We start from the raw sequence: 20,659 nt of genomic DNA, 5'->3' as shown, positions 1-20,659 counted from the left end.
ATTTAATGATTTTATAAGCCATGGGGTTTTATGTGACCAAGGTGATCAGCTCTGCAGGCTTTGGTAATAGCAATCCCTAATAATTCACTTATGCTCACAAAAATACAGTAAAACACTAATATTATTAAAATATTAAATTTTAAAACAGTTTTCTATTTTAATATAATTTAAAAAGTAATTTATTTCTGTAATGGCAAAGCTGAAATTTCAGCACCATTACTCCAGTCATCAGTGTCACATGATCCCTCAGAAATCATTATTTTACGCTGATTTGCTGCTCAAGAAACATTTCTTATTATTATCATCAATGCTGAAAACAGTTGTGTTGCTTAATATTTCTGAAAATCATAAAACATTTTGATAGCACTTTATTTTACAGCCCTGTTCCCTATGTATATGCTATGTACTTCTTATAGTTATTACAATAACTGGGTAATAAAGGTACTAACCGTGAACCTACCCTTAAACCTAACCTTATCCCATGTAGTTACCTTATATTCTAAGGTAAGTACACTGTAAGTGCATGTACTGTAAAATAAAGTTCAACCAAAAAAACAAAAAATCCCAGGAATCTTTAATGAATAGAAAGTTCAAAAGAACAGCATTTATTTGAAATAGATTTTTTTTTTTTTTTGTAACAATGTAAAAGTCTTTACTGTCAATCTGTTATCTTTTCATTACTATCAATTAAATAAATCCTTGCAGAATAAAAGTATTAATTTCTTGGGGAGCTAACCGTACGCAATGATTACAAAATTAGTCACATTTTTACAATAAAATAAGCTTTATTAAATAAAGTGGGAGCCATCGAAACAAAACACATGCATTTAATTGCAATTGTCGAAACAATCTTGAATTAAACATCACAATATTTTCCACAATGGTTCATAGCCGTGAACTTGTTTCACAGATTTAAAAAAATGTTTGCACTGGGAACTTCATCTGTCAGTCATTCCCATGATTACCCGAAATCCAACCCGTTTTTCCTCTCTCATCTCTCCATATTCCTCCTCTCATAGGCTCCACCTCTCCTTCATTCCTTTCTCTCATTTGTTCATCTGTCCATTCCAGGGATGGCTGTCAATTCCAGGTCAGTTTTAAAATTAAAGCGTTTTATTAAAGGAAACTCAAGATATCTGCTCAAGATCAGGGCACTGTGAAGTGATTTATGTATGCAACTACATGAGAAATTTGTCTTTTTTTCCCCCCATCTTACTCTCTCTTTAGGTATTCTGTCTGTTCTGTCGCTCTCGTCTGAGTGTACATCTCTAGCATCTGAACTTCCTAAGGTCTCCTATGTGAAAGCCATTGATATCTGGATGATTGCCTGTTTGCTGTATGGTTTTGGCTCTCTTGTGGAGTATGCTGTGGTTCAGGTGTGTATGCACATGTCTGCTGTTGTCTTGCATTGAAACACTGCAGAACTACAGATTTAACAGCTGCTTCAGCACACTATATGGGTGTTTCACACTTAGGGCCCTGTGGACTAAACTTGCTTAAAATAAACTTGCTTAAAATACACATTTCACACACTCTCACTAGTTTATTTTTCTGCTAACAGTACCCAACAGTGGACAAACATGCATCACATATTATTTTGTCATTCATTTTTCCTGAACATGAACATTTTCATCACAGGGAAAATTCGATTTTCATTTCAGCCTCATTTAAATTATGTATTTTAATAACGTTCTGTGGTGAGATTGACACTGAATTTTATAGTAAAATGACAGACTATTTTGTCTTGCTTAGGTATATTTTAGAGGTAGCATTATATGTACCCTAAAAACACATAATTAAAATGCTGTTTTAATAGTTTTTGCATAATTTTACAAATGTAAAGATTGAATAAATACATTATTAATACATCAATAAATCTGTAAATAATTGCTGTAGTCTAATTGACAATATTTTTATTTGAAATTTGGAAGAAATGTTTATAGAATATATATATTTTTTTTTTCCATTTTACTCAAACACATACATACAGTGTAAATAGTAAAGCCAGAAAAACTGCTAATTTTGCAGTGGTCTCTTAATTTTTATCCAGAGCTATTTCACATGAGTTTGTACAACTTCATGCATCTTTATATATATATATATATATATATATATATATATATATATATATATATATATACCTTTATATTTATATCTCATATCTGTATTTATTTGTGTATGTATTTACCTCTTATTCCGCAATATGAGTGAATATTATATATAATATTGTTCAGTACCACGGACAGCACCATTCAAAACAGTATGTGTTGTTTATGTGTAAGCTGTTATTTGCACAAAAGATATTTTATGTTGAATCTGTTTGTCTGAGACATAGCCATTTGACTCTTACTTTGACTCTTAAAACTTTATCCCAGAACCCAAAATGTCTTGTATAGCTGTTCCTTAAATAGGAAAGTAAAAAAGGCTGACATGGAAATGAGGAGAAAATAGATCAGTAATCAAAGCCTGAAAACAGAACAGCAACCGCAAGAAAAACTCTTACTAAGAAGCAATGAACTCCTTCTGAACCATGATAGTACAGATATACAGTTCCCGTGGTTACATTGTCCATCAATCCTAAAAATAAAAAGAGGGGGAGGGGGGTCAGCTCCGGGAGCACAGAGCCAGAAAATACTGCTATTTGCTTTCTGCAATTACTGAATAATGTATTCTTAGTTTTGTGCTTAACATTAAGAAATTTGAAAAGTGACCTGACCTGGAGTGATAACAGAAACCTCCTGCATTACAAATATTATCCGATTTTTTTGTGTGTGAAGAAATATTTATTATGAATATGAATTGTAACAGGTAAAATCAACACAGCAGTAATATGTTTAACATTATTTAGGGGCATTTCCGCCCCAGGGGCCTTTTAAGTGATAAAATGATCGACTACAGGGGGACTTTAAGCTTCCCTTAGGTTCTAACAGGTGTAATTGTACAAAGGGCAATGAGTAACACTGGTTAGTGTTCACTAATATGAACACTATTTATGAAGTTTGAGTGTCAGAAAGTGTCCAAAATTGTTCTCGTGAAATGTATTGATTAAAAATGTACTTTACTTCTCTAAAACAAACGGCACTTCATATTCGTACAAAAAGTGTGGCTTAGGGGCAATTGACACAAATAATTTTTGTGGTTAAAAAACATGAGTCGCAGGTCAGTGGAATGAAAAAACCACAAGGTCTAGAGTTGGTTTTTAAAAGTTGAACTTATTTTAATATTGAGTGCTGTGTTTTTTAGAATGGCGTGGACGCAAGACACAAGGTTAAAGACATTGGTCTAATGCGTTTACATAGAAAAAACTATCGAAAAAAAGCGCAGTACAATTGAAAAACACGTTCTGTGTAAGTGGCCCTAGAGTGTCCAAGTGTCTTTTTTTTTTTGTGCTGTGTCCCAGGTGATGTTGAACAGTCCCAGGGGCATTGCAGAAGAAAAAATTAAGATGGCTGAGAAAGAGAAAGCTAGAATAGAAAGAGAGAGCAAGATACCACCCAAACCTAACAGTGCCAATGGTACTGGTGGGACCCCTGTACACGTCAGCACACTACAGGTCAGTGTAAGTATGCGCATGTATTCCTTACATATCTGTATGTGTGTGTGCTCTAATGTTTGTATTCACATACATTTATGAGTGTGTGACTGCGTTCTCTCTATGTATGATGTGTGTATGCCTTCTCTTTATGTAAGATGAATGTGTGTGTGTTAATGGGTACATGGGGAGATGGAATGGCTGTAATTGAGTCTACTGCTCTGGGCGTGCTCAGTGGGACATGGGTGCAGAGAAGAACAGAGGATTCTGGGGGACTGAGAGTAATGTGACCCGACAGCACTGAGGCCTGAAGCTATGACTGAGCAGCACAGGGGTTCACAAGTGTGTGCACTTGCGTGTGTGTATGAATAAGGGCTAGAGGTCATATTAAAAACAATATTTAAGAGAAATATCTTGATAGAATGACTGAAAAAGCATGAGATTGAAGTTCATGAGAAACTTGTCATTTTGTGAATAAAATAGTGGTCCAATCATACGGTTTTCATTTTGCATTTAACTGACCGAATTGACAATACACTTGTTGGTTTTGACTTCCTTTTCTCTATACTTTGTCAGATTAACACAGTAACCCAGATAGATAGATAGATAGATAGATAGATAGATAGATAGATAGATAGATAGATAGATAGATAGATAGATGGATGGATGGATGGATGGATGGATGGATGGATGGATGGATGGATGGATGGATGGATGGATGGATGGATGGATGGATGGATGGATGGTTAGACAGATGGACGGCCGGATAGGTAGACGGATGGATGGGTAGACAGATAGATAGATAGATAGATAGATAGATAGATAGATAGATAGATAGATAGATAGATAGATAGATAGATAGATAGATAGATAGATAGATAGATAGATAGATAGATAGATAGATAGATAGATATGGGTAGACAGATGGACGGATGGATAAATAGATGGATGGATGGATGGACGGGTAGACAGATGGACGGACGGATAGGTAGACGGATGGAATGACTGATAGATAGGTGGATGGATGGATAGATAAATGGATGGATGGGTAGACAGATAAATAGACGGATGGATAAATGGATGGATGGATGGGTAGACAGATGGACGGATTGTTAGATAGATGGATGGATGGTTAGATGGACGGATGGATAAATAGACGGATGGATGGATGGGTAGACCGATGGACGGACGGATGGATATGGATGGATAGGTAGACAGATGGACGGATGGATAAATGGATGGATGGATGGATGGATGGATGGATGGGTAGACAAATGGAAAGACTGATAGATAGATGGATAGGTGGATGGATGGACAGACATGTCTAAATGTCTTTTGTGTGTTTCACGCTTTTGTAGGTTGTAGAAAACCGCAGTAAGAAGGTGTGCACTTCTAAATCAGATCTGCGCTCAAATGATTTCAGCATTGTCGGTTCTCTCCCGCGAGATTTCGAACTCTCAAACTTCGACTGTTACGGCAAGCCCATAGAGGTCACAGACGCCTCCGGCAAATCACAGACCAAGAACAACAAGAAGCCTGCACCTCCGAAACCCGTCATTCCGTCCGCTGCTAAACGGGTCGATCTCTATGCACGCGCTCTGTTCCCTTTCACTTTCCTCTTCTTCAATGTCATCTACTGGTCTGTCTACCTGTAGCCATGACAGAGAGTGTATGTGTGTGTGTGTGTGTGCATTTATGTTGACGAGGGCGATGATTAAGCATGAACAAAGTGTCGAAATGTTCATCCTTTACAGTCTTTGATGTCTGTTAAATAGTCCTGCTTATTTGTATTTCTCCTTGTAAGTCGCTTTTTGAGATGTGTGTCTTTAATACGAGCAGCATGACTTTACAGACAGTGTGTGTTCAGCCATGTTCGGCCCAAGCTGCTAGATAGTGTCCCATGCCAACACTTTAATAAATATCGGTTGTTTATAAACTCAGGCGAGAATGTGCTTATGGAATAAAGGACTGTATAAGATCTGGACAAAGACAGCATGCAGTTTTCAAAATGGGCTTATTGCATATGAGTCTGTGATGAAAAGAGATTAAACTGCTGTTATTGAGCCATACAATAAAGATCCTTTATCAACGGCATTCTCTTGTCTATATTATTTTGGATAAACATATGTTTGGATTGTTGACATTCTGTTCAGGGATTTGTTTTAAACTTCTCATATTAATTTAGCAACTTAATGTACAGACTCATACAAACAACATGCGTTCAAACTTTTTTGAAGATCATTTCAGTCAAAATCTAATAGCCTATATGTGCTTTAATAAAATGCTCTGTACATAAATCGTAACCAACTGCAATCATGTTGTAATATTTCCATGCTGAATTACAACTGGTTGTCCTCTTTCGTACATCTATTTGCATTCTGAATTAATTACTCCTGTCTTACTTTTAGCCGTTTTGAACTGCCTTTACACTGCACTAGTGCTGAATCTTGTGTGCAGCCGCCTGAAAACAAGACACATGATCACTGTCATGACAACGGCTCTGCAGCATTTTATTTTATGCAGAAAGACTATATCAAATTGTACAGTATTACTGCCTAGCAAGCGCTGGTATTTCCTTTAGGAGATATCTAGATGAATACTAGTTAAATACTTTTATGTGTTTGTAGGACTGGGCTTCATCAGTGGACAGATGTATTACATTCAGTATTACTACTGTCATGTTGTTTTTGATTTGGTTTCATGTTTTATTTTACTTTATGCTTCTTGTTTCATTGTTCCTTTTTCTGGCTTTGTTAATGTAATCGTGTAAAAAGTTTGTGTTTCTGTTCAAGTTTAGTTCATGTCAAAGTCTTTGTTTATTGTATATTTTGTCTACATTTATGTTAATAAACTGCACATGGGTTCTGCAAACTTGCCTTCAGTGGACTTCATTACAGTAACATTAATTTCACCATTATTTTTCAAGATTATGTTTTGCTATTAGTTAATTAATTAGTTGTGTGTGTGTGTGTGTGTGTGTGTGTGTGTGTGTGTGTGTGTGTGTGTGTGTGTGTGTGTTAGTGTAATACAGACCTACTAATTAATGCATATGCATTGTGCAACACTTTTGGTTGTGATAAATACAGTATGTTGGGTTCTTTGACTTCATATTAACCCCCATTCTTCATTTTCTGTTCCTTCAAACAATCTGCACTTCAATAATACCGGTCATAGGGAAAACATCAGTTGTTATTCCTGTCCCCCACAAAAACTCATCCATCAGAGTTAAATCACTACCGGCCTGTATCATTAATCTCTATCATAATGAAATGCTTTGAGAAAATGAGGATGCAGTGGCTTGTCTCTTGCACTGTCTAATTCAACACCTACTGTAGATATCCCTGGAAATTATGCCAGACTTCTTTTCATTGGCTTTACTGTAGCTCCGCCTTTAATTCAATCCAGTGTCACAGGTAATCAAGGAACTAAGTTCCATCACCTCTAATACATTGGATTTGTATTTTTCTTTCTAATAGACCACAAGTGGTAAAGGTGGACGATGGATTATCATCCACCATTGTTCTCAACACTGGTGCCCCTCAGGGGTGTGTACGTAGCCCATTTCTTTATATTCTCTATTCAAATGACTGTCAGAGTACTTGGCACTACTCATTACTTTAAATATGCAGATGATACATCCATTCTTACACTGCTTAATAAGAACTTCAATAATAAGAATATTCATCTTTTTTTTTTTTGGGACTATCAACACTCCATAGCATATTTTAGTACATGGTGTGATGATAATATTTCAAAGACTAAGGAACAATCCATCCTTCAAATATTATCATTAACAGAGAGATGGTTGAAAGGGCGGACCATTACAGATATCTTGACATTACATTGGATAAACATCTCAACTTCAATCAACACACAGTACAAGTGCTGTCAAAAGAGACTTAGTTATTCATAAACTAAAACATTTTCTTCTTCTTCTGTATCAAAGTATTATCGAGCCAGTTCTTAAGTATGGTGCCATTTGTTTCTTTCAAAACAGCTACCAAGAAGAACACACTCTTAAAGATAACTAATTAAGCTAGAAAAAAAATGTGTTATTCCTACTCCTAATTTATTAGACTGTCATTTAATTGACGCTTCGGAAGGCACATATAATTTGATCCAGACCATCTACTTTATCAGTATTTTATCTTCTTTCCTTCTGCCTGCAGTATACTCCCATATATATATATATATATATATATATATATATATATATATATATATATATATATATATATATATATATATATATATATATATATATATATATATATATACAGTGCTATGCATAAGTTTAGACACCCATGCTAAAGTTGACTAAAAAGAGGAATAAAAAATCATCTTTTGGAAATTGAACTTAATGCCTTAATTTAAAAAAATAGGAAAAATCCAACCTTTAAGGACACCAATTTTCTTTGTGAATGAATAATGTATCGTAAATAAATAAATGTTCTTCCTTAAATCACAGGGTGCATAAGTTTGGACACCCCTATGTTAAATTCCCATAGAGGCAGGCAGATTTTTGTTTTTAAAGGCCAGTTACTATATGGATCCAGGATACTCTGCATCCTGATAAAGTTCCCTTGGCCTTTGGAATTAAAATATCCCCACATCATCACACACCCTTCACCATACCTGGAGATTGGCATGGTTTTATTTCAGTTAGCCTAACAGCTGGTTTGATTTGCATTGAGAGATGATCTTATGGAAAGTACTCCATGCCAATCTCCATCCATCGAGTAGCCAAATAAATACTTTTTTCCACATAGTTTTACATGCTACACTAAAAAGTGGCCCAATTTAGTCCCAAGAAGTACTGAAATTGTACACTTACAAGTTAGTAAAGTATACTTGAACTTTACATAAGTATACTTAATAAAATGAACTTGAAGTAAAGTACACTTGTTACATGAGGGCTTAAAATAATGGTGTCTTAAAATAATTAAAAGTTTGGAATATGTGTAGGGGTGTCCAAATTCTGCTCCTGGAGGGCCGCCGTCCTGGAGAGTTTAACCCCAAACTGCTTCAACACACCTGCCTGAAAGGGTCTAGAGGACTGCATTCGAAATCGCATATGTCCATAGAAGGCGAAAAACAGTATGTGACAAAAGAAGTATGTACGATTCACAGTATTCATAAAAGAGTAGGTAAAAATAACCCGTATGAGCTACTTCTTCCGGAAAGATTCTGAATTGTGCATAAGTGGACATAAGTAGGTAGACTAGAATTAGGACATAAGGATTGGACACCGCTGATTTAAGGTGCATTATGAGATTGAATGAGTGCACTTGAGAATGTCCGATATGGTTTCGGACACCACGACAAATGGATGTCCCCTCATAGAGGACTATATAAGGGTATAGGAGTGATTTCGGACACAGTCTTAGAAACTTCCAGGCAAATGTGTTAGGACAGGTTGGAGCTAAACTCTGGAGGACAATGGGCAAGATTGGACATCCCTGTAGAAGATTCAGCATGTGCTGGATCAGGCTTCCACAGCACTTCAATGCTCTCTGCTGGTTGTGCTGGGAACTACTTTGCTGCAAGCAGATTTTGAATAGCCATATGGCAGTATTGGACAATTGCTGTTAAAACAGCACAATTCATGAAGGCACCTAAAGACTTCTTCAATATCTAAACTTGTTTTGTTTGATGTTTTGTTGAAGTCAATTTATAATTAGCTGTGTTCTGATAGGCTACTGTTTGGCTTTAACTCTAGTCTATGCACATCCTTGTGATATGTTAACTTTCCTCGCCAGCATTTTTTGTTTAATTGCCAGCCACGCCAGCATTTTTGATAATTAAAAATAAATAAATAATTGCCTCCAGAATTTTTTTTAAATAAATATCTGAACATGCAATATATCAAAAGTGAAAAAGTATCAACACTTGAATGTGGGTGTTACATAAAAAATAGTTTTTTGGAGCAAACTGAGAAATCGCACTTTTGTCAAAGACAACTAGGCTACGTCTGGATAAATTTCAGAACGATGATCAAAACGTATATGGAGTAGATCGAGTCCATCAACATCCCCAAAGCTTGCACAGACCTCGTCCTGGGTTGACATTTCATCTAGTAACATTAGGCATTTTTGATTTATATGCTGTTTAATGTTGATGATACCTTATCTTGATGAAAATATCTTAATTTGTGATCCAAAGATGAACAAAGTCGTATGGGTTTGGAACGACATGAGTAATTAATGCCAGAATTTTCAATTTTGGGTGAACTAACTCTTTAAATATTATAATTGATCGAGGGTTCAGGGTTTGTTTAGAACTGTGGTGTATTTTTAAAGATATTTACACTTGTTTCATCTTGATGTGTTCATCATTATTTTATAACTCAGTTCCTTTTTGTTAGAATGTTCCTTATACAAAAAGGCTCACAAGCACAATGGAGATTTGCTCAGATTCTATGTAGCCTATATACTGACCCATTTCTGTGACCACAAGGTCAAAAGTCCTCAACAATTTTATCAAAAAGTACAATATTAAGATAACATCAACCAAAGCTACAGTAAAAAAAGTCAAATTCAGCTATTTGTTTTCACTGATTTAAGTATGTGAATCATTAGGTTAATGATTATTTTAATGGCTTTTTAATGCACAATATATTCAACTGTAAATTACATTCAAATATGATAAACTACTGCAAACTATTTTATACAGGGATTCTGATTCCATCTCTCTACAGACCAATATGTCATTGGTCTGTAAAAGTTTGAAGAGCTCATAGTAATATGTGTAATGGGAGTATGTCTGCTATTGATTAGTCAGGGTGGAGGTGGTTAAGCAGTTCATTGTATTACAGAAGATGGTGGAGCCCAAGCCTATTGGATTGCAGGAGAATATCCGTCACCATTCTGCCTCATAGTGGACAAATATTAGGCCTTTTCTAATTCAATACATTTATAACAATAAGAAATCACGGGACATAGGCTATAATTAAACAAATTAAAAATTCCTATTTCCTGAAGCAGCTGAGCCGATGTCCAAGAGCGAGAGCGCGCCTCTCTCTGCTGCGCGCGCGCGCGTTCAAAATAAGAGCAGCTTCGGCTCCACTCGGTTCTTTTCGTCTTCATCAGTATTCTTACCGTGTCCACTGAGTTGAAACGAGTCTCAGGGACGGAGCCGCAAAGGAGGAGAGCAAGACTCCCGCATCATCGCGCCCGCTCTTTCCCTCACCAGCACCGCGGACTAACGAGAGCCTCTGCGCTTTAACTGTGGTTTATTTTAACATGTGTCGACTCTATATTGTTCCCGCTGTTTTGTGAACAGTGCGCGTTTGGTGGATGTGGTCGCGTGGATAAGCAGAAGACGATGATTTTGTCGGGTCTCCTTTTCCCCGCGTTATGGGGACTGACGCTCGGCGGATCTCCAAGCGTCCAAATCGGTGAGCGCACTCCACCTGTCTACGCCTTTTAGATCATGCTCATCAAATCATAAAAATAATTCTGATAACAGAAATGACATATAAACGTCCTCTCTACTTGGGTTCCATGTGTGAGAATTTCATGATACAACGATATAATCTGTCTGTTTTTGGAATTCGAGACAGTGTCGTGATTCTTCTTACGATATAATTCTGAATAATTTTTAATGTATTCATTTCTCAGGCGGCCTGTTCCCCAGAGGAGCAGATCAAGAGTACAGCGCATTTCGGATCGGAATGGTTCAGTTCGGCACGGCCGAATTCCGCCTCACTCCTCACATTGATAACCTGGAGGTGGCTAACAGCTTCGCCATCACAAATTGCTGTAAGTCAACATGGAGTTTTTACCGCTTGAACTAATTAACTCCCCATATATAGCCTACTAATCTAGATGCTGTTCTAAATTAGCCTGCCCATGCACAGGTGTGATCATCATAGGCAGTTTGCCTCCCTATATTATTAATTCATCCTGCATTCATGCCATATTAAATATTACAGGAGCCTTTATGGCAGGACCTATGTGTTATTCCTATTTGAGTTAACACAGGATAGCTATCGCCTGCATACATGTGTTCTATTATTAACGCTGGTGTGTTATTTATTCTTTTACGCAACCCATGAAAGGACCGGGGGCTGGATGTTGGCAATCACTCGGTTTATCATTCAAGCACGTTAGCTTCTAATGTGTCTGAACTGTGGCACATTTTGTTTCTTGCTGTCTGGTTGTGTAAACTATGCGTTGGGAAGATGGTCGTTATATAAACCAGGTTTTTTTGGGGGGGTTGGGGGGGGGGGGGGATAATAATTACCATTCGCGGGAGCAGCATGATGATGGTTTCCACAGTAACAGAGGAGAGGAGATGGCCCCGTTTTACCAGCATCTGCACAATTCGATGGCAAATGAAATAGCAGCCAGGTTGCCTCCTTCGAAACGTATTTGTGTCATTTGTTGTTGAATGTTTTACGGTACAATTTCTAGATTTTAATTTTGCAATAGCCTATGTATAATGAAAGGGTTTTTAACAGACGTTTGCAAGGCACGAGGACATCGCGCGTGTCCCTCCCCCACGCATCTTCTTAGGCTACATCTGAGGCATGAAGACCAGTAGGCTACTGAATGATGAAACGCTAACCCAATTCGAAAATGCGATTAATTATTAGTGCATTTGAGTTTGTGTCACATTGGTTTGAAGATTCTTTAAAATTGTTGGTCTTAAAATCACATCCAGACTAGTTAGAGTCAGATCTCTTCAATAGAGTGGTTCTGTTCAATGGATTCACAAATCCAGCCTGAACGATTTAGGATGTGTTCTTGTAGTTCGGTTTGCTTGGTTTGTTTGGTCCGGACCAAAAAAACATTGATTTAGTCCTGGTCCGCATTCAGATAGGGAAATTAACATCAAACCTAAAGACACCGAACCTTAAGGCATAGGGATATGTTGACAACCTGTTTGGTTGCTTTTATTACGTATATTTCGTGACCGAACATCTAAAACAATGCTGTGTGATAGACTAAATGTGCTCATTGTGTGTGCATAGCCTGCATATGACAGTATTTTTACCAGCTGAGAACTCGTGAAGAGCTTATAAAATGTTTCTATGAGACGTGGAGACGTGGACTATGATGCTTCAGCATTCTGTTCTTTTTAGGGTTGCATCTATATATCATGTCCCGTTTTTGGTTTGTTTACATGCCTTTGGTCCATGTTGCGTTCATATTTAATTCGGACCGGACCGAGTCCGTTTGGAAGCGAGACCCATGTTTTCAGCGGTCCTGGTCCACTTGTTTGGTGCTCACCAGGGTTCGGATGGCAGCGAGACCCATGTTTTCAGCGGTCCTGGTCCACTTGTTTGGTGCTCACCAGCATTCGGATGGCAGTGAGACCCATGTTTTCAGCGGTCCTGGTCCACTTGTTTGGTGCTCATCGTGGTTCGGATGGCACACTTATTCAAATGAACCACACAGAGCAATCACACCAGGGTTCATTTTAATATAACCAAACATGCCAAGTGTGAACACACCCTTATTCATAAATTAAACTGAATCGGTCAGGTGTGCGTTTCCCGTACAACGACGTAACTCACTGCTTCACTACCAGTACGATGGATCGTTGAAGAAATCAACTAGTCACGACTGTTTCCCGAACCCGTATTGTCGCAAATTGGTCATTCAACCACGTTGGTTAATGATGTCACACAGGTGGTGGAGTAATAACTACTTTTAATTAATCTGTTTGAGATCGAATTAATGCTAGATGTTTTGCTATAAATTACGGACATGTCATCTGAGGACATGTCATCTGTCATCTCATATTTTTCTCAGTTATTTATTTATTTCCAGATTCAATCTTGTTCTTACGTTGTAGAGCACGTTCGCACATGCGCACTCTTTAAAAACGGTGCTTTAAATCTATTGACAAACTAAAAGACATAAAGGACATTTGTATGTATTCTAAATAAAAGATACTGATTGTACTGAATGTCAGCTTGCTTATTTGGCTCAAGATAAGTATTTAATAAGTCCACATGTTATAAAAACAAGAAAAAAATGTCGAACCACATCGAGAGCTGTCGTTCCAACCACACAAGCTTGCGATGCTGTTTGCGAATGTTCGTTGGAACGATGGTTTTGGGAAACACAGACTCGTTGAACTATGCTGATAACGACGGAACTTGCGAACATAGTTGGCTCACGATGCTTTTGGGAAACGCACCCCAGAGCGGTTCCGAGTCAATAGGTGTGTTCGACTTGAAGCGACGCTGCGCAGACCGATCGGTTTGCATAGCGCCGCTTTAAGTCGAACACACCTAACAAAACTGATTCACTGAACTAAGAACTATCTCCATCTAACATGTCAGATTCGTAATGAGCCGAAAACCGATGAATGAGCTGATGATACCTAATTTAGATTGACATTGTAGAAATGAAACATCTTGGAGATTTTTATTAGTTTAATGTAAATGCTATATTTATATAACTTTATTTAAAGGTGCTGTATGGATTTTTCAGCGACATCTAGCGGTGATGTTTCAGATTGCAACCAATACGTTTACAAGCGAGTGCTCGTGCGCGTGCTTTCTTTTGTTTTTTATTATTATGTGGAGTTTGTGTTGGAGTCTGTGTTGTGCTAGTCGTTTCCTAGTATTAGCAGACTCCATGTCATAAAGTTGCAGTGTCGTCGCTGTTGAGTGCAAAGTCAGTAGACGAGGCGAGAGGCGAGACGCTCGGGAGCGCGCATGCAGGTCTCAGTCACGTCACTGGATTTCGCGGCAAATCCGACCCGGAGACTTCGCATAGAAATAGGAATACTTGCTTTCAGAGGAAATAGCAAAACCTGCCAAGTGGATGATTTTATTGTGAGATTACAACCCCTTCACACACAGGTAATAAAAAAATGGATTCATTTTAGTAGAAAAACTCCATACAGCACCTTTAAATGGATAGCAATTCCTTTATGTTTTTATGAGTTGAATCATGGCTGTGAAAAAACATCAATATACGCTACATACCTATTTTTGTGAATGTTTTAGAGCATTTATAATATGATGCAATTATGTCATGACACAACTACTTTTAACTACTTCTTTGAAATGAACTGTTTACAAACCAACTCATATAAATAAGTCAGACCTTTCCATCATTAATTATATGTATATAAATGCATTTATGAGCTGAATTATGGCTGCAACAGACTCAACTGGGAAAGAAAATACAAACAGCAATACGTTTAAAAAAATAAAAAATTTTTTAGAGCATTTATATGTCACGTCAGAATGTCAAAAGCCCTTCTATGACGTACGTCATCATGCTAATGAATAATTGAATACATTTTTTAACCACGTTTTTGAAACAACCCGATTCGCAGAAATCAGGCAGATGTCTCATCCCTACTCTGGAATCTAACAAACAGGCTTTTGATAAATTATTAATATTGTATAGATACGTTACGTTTTGTTTAACGATTGAATATTGTAAGACTTCATTTCTAAATAGAAATCTATGCAATGAAAATTTTACGCGTCAAACACGTAGCTTGACTGAGCTCTCTGAAGACAGAATCGAGCAAATCTGAATTGGCCGTGGAGACACTTGGTTTGGCCTCTTTAGTGTATTTTTCACCCAATCCAATAACCTGAAAGAGTTTTCTCTAGGCATGGCTCCTTTTGATGTCAAACACTGATGCTTCACAATGTGAGCTTCACTGCGACAAGTCTGTCTCAGCGGCCTGAACAGCCGCTGATTCATGTGAGCGGCCTGCACACTCCCACATACCCGTCCCACACACACATCACACACACAAAAACTCAATGATACTTCAGGCCAGGGTACGCATACATAACATTATGGAAATTGCTTAGGCATTTTATCATGAGAAGGGGTATGGGATAAAGGGCTGTGTTTACTGATTTGGGACAGCAAATATTAGAAAATCTGTATTCAGAGCATCTGGAAGATGAATAGGCCTAGTATTTAGTCATGCTATATTCAAACATGCTTAGACACACACAAGGGATTTCCTTTGCGGTTAGTTGTCACCCAAGCACATTCACCCACATGCATATATATATATATAGATGGCACTGAGCAGGGTTTTCTCTGAAATATAAAAGCATTATGATAAGAAACACACTGCCAGAAGAGCCAATTGTTTATACAGTTTATAGTCTGCCATAGCGAAAAACACATTTATGGTGTAACATGCACTCTGTTATCGCTTGTTTGTAGCCTTGAGGTGGTTGAAGTGACTCATCGGAGACCCATCTTCTATTGACAGATATGTGCCCTAGAAAGGTTTCAGCATTGTTGTTCCTGTTACATGTTGTTTATTCTTCAGTGTGCAGCAGTCACTGTTATTCTGTTCAAACACTTTCAACGGCGTGTTTGTTTTCGGATAGTTACGCATATTCCTTGATGATGTTAGAGTTTCTGTTCCTGGAACACAGAAGCTTTTTTTCAATAGTCAGGTTGAATAACATTAATGTTAACACTGATCGTACAATGCCTCAAGCTTGCCGCCAGATATGACATCCTATCACCCTATATACAACAACAACCCTTTACTGTGACGCACCAACAATTGTAACACAGCACCACAGCTCTGTGGATTCCTTGATTCTGGTTGGTTAATCGCAGCTTTATTTTGTTTAATGTTAGCTTATTTGTCTGTTTTACCAAGCAACTGATTTTTTACATGCTTGTTTCATATCTCACCTATCACTCAGTTGATCCTTTCTTGTCACATAAAACAGATTCAACTCAGATAAATATTTTTTAAAAAAAGTGGCATTTTTTTGTTTTGTTTTTTGTTAAATAGCTGTGTCATAAATGGCATAATGTACAGTCAGTCAGTCATTACAATAATGGCTGCTGACTCCACATTACAGAAATTAATACTTTAATTCAGCAAGGATGCATTTGTTTGATAAAAAATAACAACACGATGTTACTAAAGATTTCTATTTAGAATAAATGCTGTTGTTTTGAAATTTCTATTCATCAAAGAATCCTAAAAAGAATTGTAATAACTTTCCACAAAAATGTTGGCACAACTTTTTCAGCATAACGATTTCAACATTGATAATAAGAAGAAATGTTTCCCGATTCCCGAATTTATACTGTGAAATGTTTTTTTATATATATATACATTTAAAAGTTGTTTTTATAAAATTTACTTGATATCTTTTTCCTACCCACTACTAAATTGTTTTATATGTATAAAGAAACATGGAACTTTATCTCTCAGTAGAATAAAATAATAATTAATCTCAAAATTGTTGAGTCTTTAAAAAACAATAAGAATTCGGTAAATCTTTCTGTAAACTATATGTATATATGTGACACATAACAATAACAGTTTCTGCTGACACTGTATGTGGCACACATATAATATGATCAGCATTTATAAAATGATCTCTCTGCTATCTCTTTCACACAACCACCAGCATGTTGAAGGCAGCATGATGATGGTGTGTGTGTGTTGTATGTGTGTGTGCTATATTAAAGATATTCACATCAGCGCATCCAGACGGGGGTGTGAAGGATTTAGTGCTGAAGACAGGATGAAAAACGAGCGACTGAGCATTTTCTCTCCTTTACTGACAGTCCTTCAATCCAACAATCTGCAATCACCTTGAAGAACAAAAAGAGAGAGAGAGGGGAGGGGGTTCAAGAAAAGTAGGGGTTTATTTAAAGAGGTTAGTTAATCAGGAGAATACAGTTGACATTTGAATGAGGAATGTGTATATGACGTGATGATTTGGTGCTCTGCAGAGAAAACGGCTCTTTTAAAGTCATTAATGTGTATGTGCCTGCAAGGATAACCTGATCATTACAGCATGTTTTTGAAGGTTAAATAGGATTGGATGTCAGAAGATGAATGAGGCCATCAATCCGTTCAAAAGTGAGAGGATAAGAAAGTAGTGGGTGAAGAGACGTGATATCACTTGCTATTAAGAGGTGAACTTGTTATTAAGGGGTGTGACACAAGTACATGTCCTTGGTTGTCGAGAAATGTCACAACTTGGTGCATTAATACAGTATATACTAATTCAATTGATGGGCCATCCCAGGCATGTTAGTTTATTTGTTATTAATAATCGTGTGTTTTGGTTAGCATCCATCAAGTTCATGAAAAAAAAGAAGAGTCAGAAGACATTGTCATTTGTATTTTTAAAGTCTGAATTATCTTAAAATAGGCAGTACCAGATGGTAATTTAAAAAATCATTAGATTTCCAGCAAAAATAACTATATTTAATCAAAACCACTCAAGCAAGTTGGTGTTCTGGGTGCAATAGGAGCATCTGTGTTGGTATTGATTTTCAGTTCAATAAACAAAAGTTAGGATTGAGTAACTTACATTGTAAACACAACATTGCCAATTACTTTTGTCTACTTTCCCTCCGCCAATGAAAAGTTTCAAACTAAGCCAAAGCAGAAATGAGTCTCTGAGCAACACAGTAGTTGTGTTTCATTCCTGAATGAAGCAGGGGTTGAACGAATCAGATCAACGAATTAATTGAAAATTCTTTCAATTCAATTCAATTGACATTTATTTGTATAAAATGTACAGGAGACCAGTCAGAATCTGTCTCACCCTAAGGCCATACGAGGGACTTTCCTGCTAACCTAAACACCCAACATGCAAGAGAGAGAGAGTGAAATGGCCCCCGGCAATAATAAGACATGATGGAACCAGCTAGACCAGGACGTTGATAGAGTTCTAGAGGCAGTATTAGTAGGAACAGCTGAGAAGAAAAGTGATAGTATGTCAACAATCATCTTCAGCATGGCCAGAGAACGCTTTGGCAGAGATGAGAAAAGGGGATTAGTGGATCACCTGGAAAATGGCCCAACAGGAAAGAGAGAGAGATATTGCATCTGATAAAAGAAATCAAGACTCATAGGGGCAGAGTTACTAAACAGGGCAAATTAGTGTGAGAGCGCAATTCCAAAACAGCGCCGATGGGAGTGGAAAGGTCTGCGCGTGATCTACTGACGACGCGCAAATTAAAGAACACAGACGCAGTCAGATCATTTCCATAATGACCAACGCAATCTACCAGGTAGCGTCTGGTTTAAGACGTGCTTTTTTTGGGCTGAAATTTATGGTGTAAACACCAGTATATTGACGAGTGCAAACCTTAGTAAATCTCCTTGCGTGATTCATTTAAATACTCTCCCCCCCTATACATTTTGTGCCTAAAAAGGGAAACTCCTACAAATACATATGCAATAAGGTCAGCCGCAAAAATTACTGTGTCCACGCCTTTTCAGTGCTAATTTTTTATTTAGAAAATCCTGACAGTAGTTTTTTAACGCCAAAAAAGGGTTTGCGCTGGGACAAGCTGTTAGTAAATCTGGCCCTTAACAAAGAGGTTTAAAGTGCAGATGAAAAGGAGGGCATAAAAGATCTGACCGGTGGACTGTGAAGATGGTAACCTGAAAGTTTAGAAAGGTTTTAAAGGTTATGAAAGGAGAAGTCAAAGAGAGCTCAGTTTATGAAGGACCCATATAGGCTCACCAAAACTTTGTTGGGAGAAGCAAGATCCAGGAGGTTGACCAGACCTAAGGAAGTTGTGGAGGTGTTCCTTAAAGAGATTCACAATGACACTTTTAGGGGCCAGGGGTTTTGCGCACACCCAAAGGTCACCAGAACTGAAACCCCTGAGGAAAAGTTTGACACCAGTGAACCAAAATGGAGAGAAATCCAGGAAATTGTACAGAAAGCCCAATCGGCATCTGCTCCAGGACCAAGTGGTATGCATTATAAAGTATACAAGAGATGTCCGAGAAAACTATTGCGTAGGATATGGGCAAAGGGCATCATCCTATTGGTCTGGAAAAGAGCGGACCAGAGGAGCAAAGGCAAGAATAAGGTTCAAACCAAGGAAGTCAAGAACCATGGTGATCAGAAATGGGAAAATGACTAGCAAGTTCCAACTTTAAGTCCAGGGGGAGGTTATACCATCAAATGAGGAAGTCCCTGTAAAATGCCTAGGGACGTGGTACAGTATGTTGCCTTTCTTAATGACAGAAGCAGTGTATCCAGGACAGAGAGACTGGTGGAAGAATGGTTGAGAACGATAGAATGTTCAGGCTTACCAGGCAAGTTCAAAGCCAGGCTCTTTCTGCACGTCTACTACCAAGATTTATGTGGCTACTGACAATTTATGAAGTGCCTATTGAGAGGCAATTGAATAAACACCTTTGAAGGTGGCTCGGACCTCTCCCAAGTTTCACGCCAGTAGGGAATCAGATCTGGACAGTTACAGCTAACTCTAAAGTGCATGGCTGTTATGATGTACAAAGATTCTGGTGATGAGAAGATCAGAGGTACAGGCGTCATCACAAGTTCAGGACACAAGTGGGCAACAGATGCAGCAGTGGCACAAGCAGAGAACAGGCTGAAGTTGAAGGACATCATTGGGAATCAGTGCATGGGTGGGGAGGACTTTCAACTACCCATTTCCAGCAATGGGGGAAGGCGGACTTAATTCCGAGGAGAGTAATGATCCAGGCCAAGGTTTTACACCTGATGGCTTTTCACACTGCACTTAACCCTGGGTTATCGTCAATCTAAACACCGTTTTTAACCCCGGGTAAAGGAGCATTTCACATTTAGATGCGGGGTTAGCACCGCTTTTTACCTGGGGTTATGTTTGTACTGTGTGAAATGATGCGGTGTTAGATTGTTACAACTAGATGCTTAGCAACCGACAACCAATCACGTGCCATATATTCACATGCTTTGTGCAGTCACGGAAACACCACGCTTGGGCCTTGGAACTTTATTTATTGTACTTACCCTGTAACTATGTGGATCAAGGGGGTAACTTTAAATTACAACCTGCAGGGGGTAAAAAGCACCATTTTAGTTATTACAAAGAAAAATGTTGCAATAGTTTTACTTGGCTTGAAACATGGAAGCACTTTTGCTATTAAAATAACATATCAGCTACTCTATATATGCACAGAGATCCAAGTTTTATCATGAGTTTTATCATGTTATTTTTGTAATTTATTTGCCTGGAAATAGCTGAAAAGAGGTCAGCTTGATTTCCACTTCATTGCCCGTTGATGATGCAATGCACTTTTGTCAGGTAGGAAGCATGTTGAAATTTCTAAATAAAATTCTTGCAGAGACTCATTTCATAATTTCCCGAGATTTTGTTGCTTAGTTATCTGTCATGG

General features: G+C 37.8%; 2 protein-coding genes across 12 annotated transcripts in view; both read left to right on the top strand.

Moving 5' to 3' along the window:
- glrba (glycine receptor, beta a) overlaps positions 1-6,408 on the top strand; it is a 32,430-nt gene extending 26,022 nt beyond the window's left edge. For 3 of the 6 annotated variants that reach the window (XM_079616822.1, XM_079616823.1, XM_079616824.1), the window contains 3 exons: positions 1,228-1,376; positions 3,401-3,559; positions 4,891-6,400. In XM_079616822.1, the coding sequence (XP_079472948.1) occupies positions 1,228-1,376; positions 3,401-3,559; positions 4,891-5,187 (605 nt within the window). In that variant the 3' untranslated portion in view covers positions 5,188-6,400. Of the gene's footprint in view, positions 1-1,019; positions 1,091-1,227; positions 1,377-3,400; positions 3,560-4,890 lie in introns of all 6 variants that reach the window. The other 3 variants (XR_013798121.1, XR_013798122.1, XM_079616825.1) reach the window with 3 other exon arrangements.
- Positions 6,409-10,654: 4,246 nt separating this feature from the next.
- The window catches only part of gria2a (glutamate receptor, ionotropic, AMPA 2a), a 35,920-nt gene continuing 25,915 nt past the window's right edge, over positions 10,655-20,659 (top strand). For all 6 annotated transcript variants that reach the window (XR_013798120.1, XM_079616818.1, XM_079616817.1 and 3 more), the window contains exons 1-2: positions 10,655-10,928; positions 11,152-11,292. Coding sequence is in view for 5 of the 6 variants with exons in the window: in XM_079616818.1 (XP_079472944.1) it covers positions 10,856-10,928; positions 11,152-11,292 (214 nt within the window). In the remaining variant the exon portion in view is untranslated. The remainder of the gene's footprint in view (positions 10,929-11,151; positions 11,293-20,659) is intronic.

This window comes from Phoxinus phoxinus (assembly GCF_949152265.1).
Source record: "Phoxinus phoxinus genome assembly, chromosome: 6".
NCBI lineage: Eukaryota > Metazoa > Chordata > Actinopteri > Cypriniformes > Leuciscidae > Phoxinus > Phoxinus phoxinus.
The sequence above is the reverse complement of the archived record's forward strand: the minus strand, read 5'-3'. Positions and strand labels throughout refer to the sequence as shown.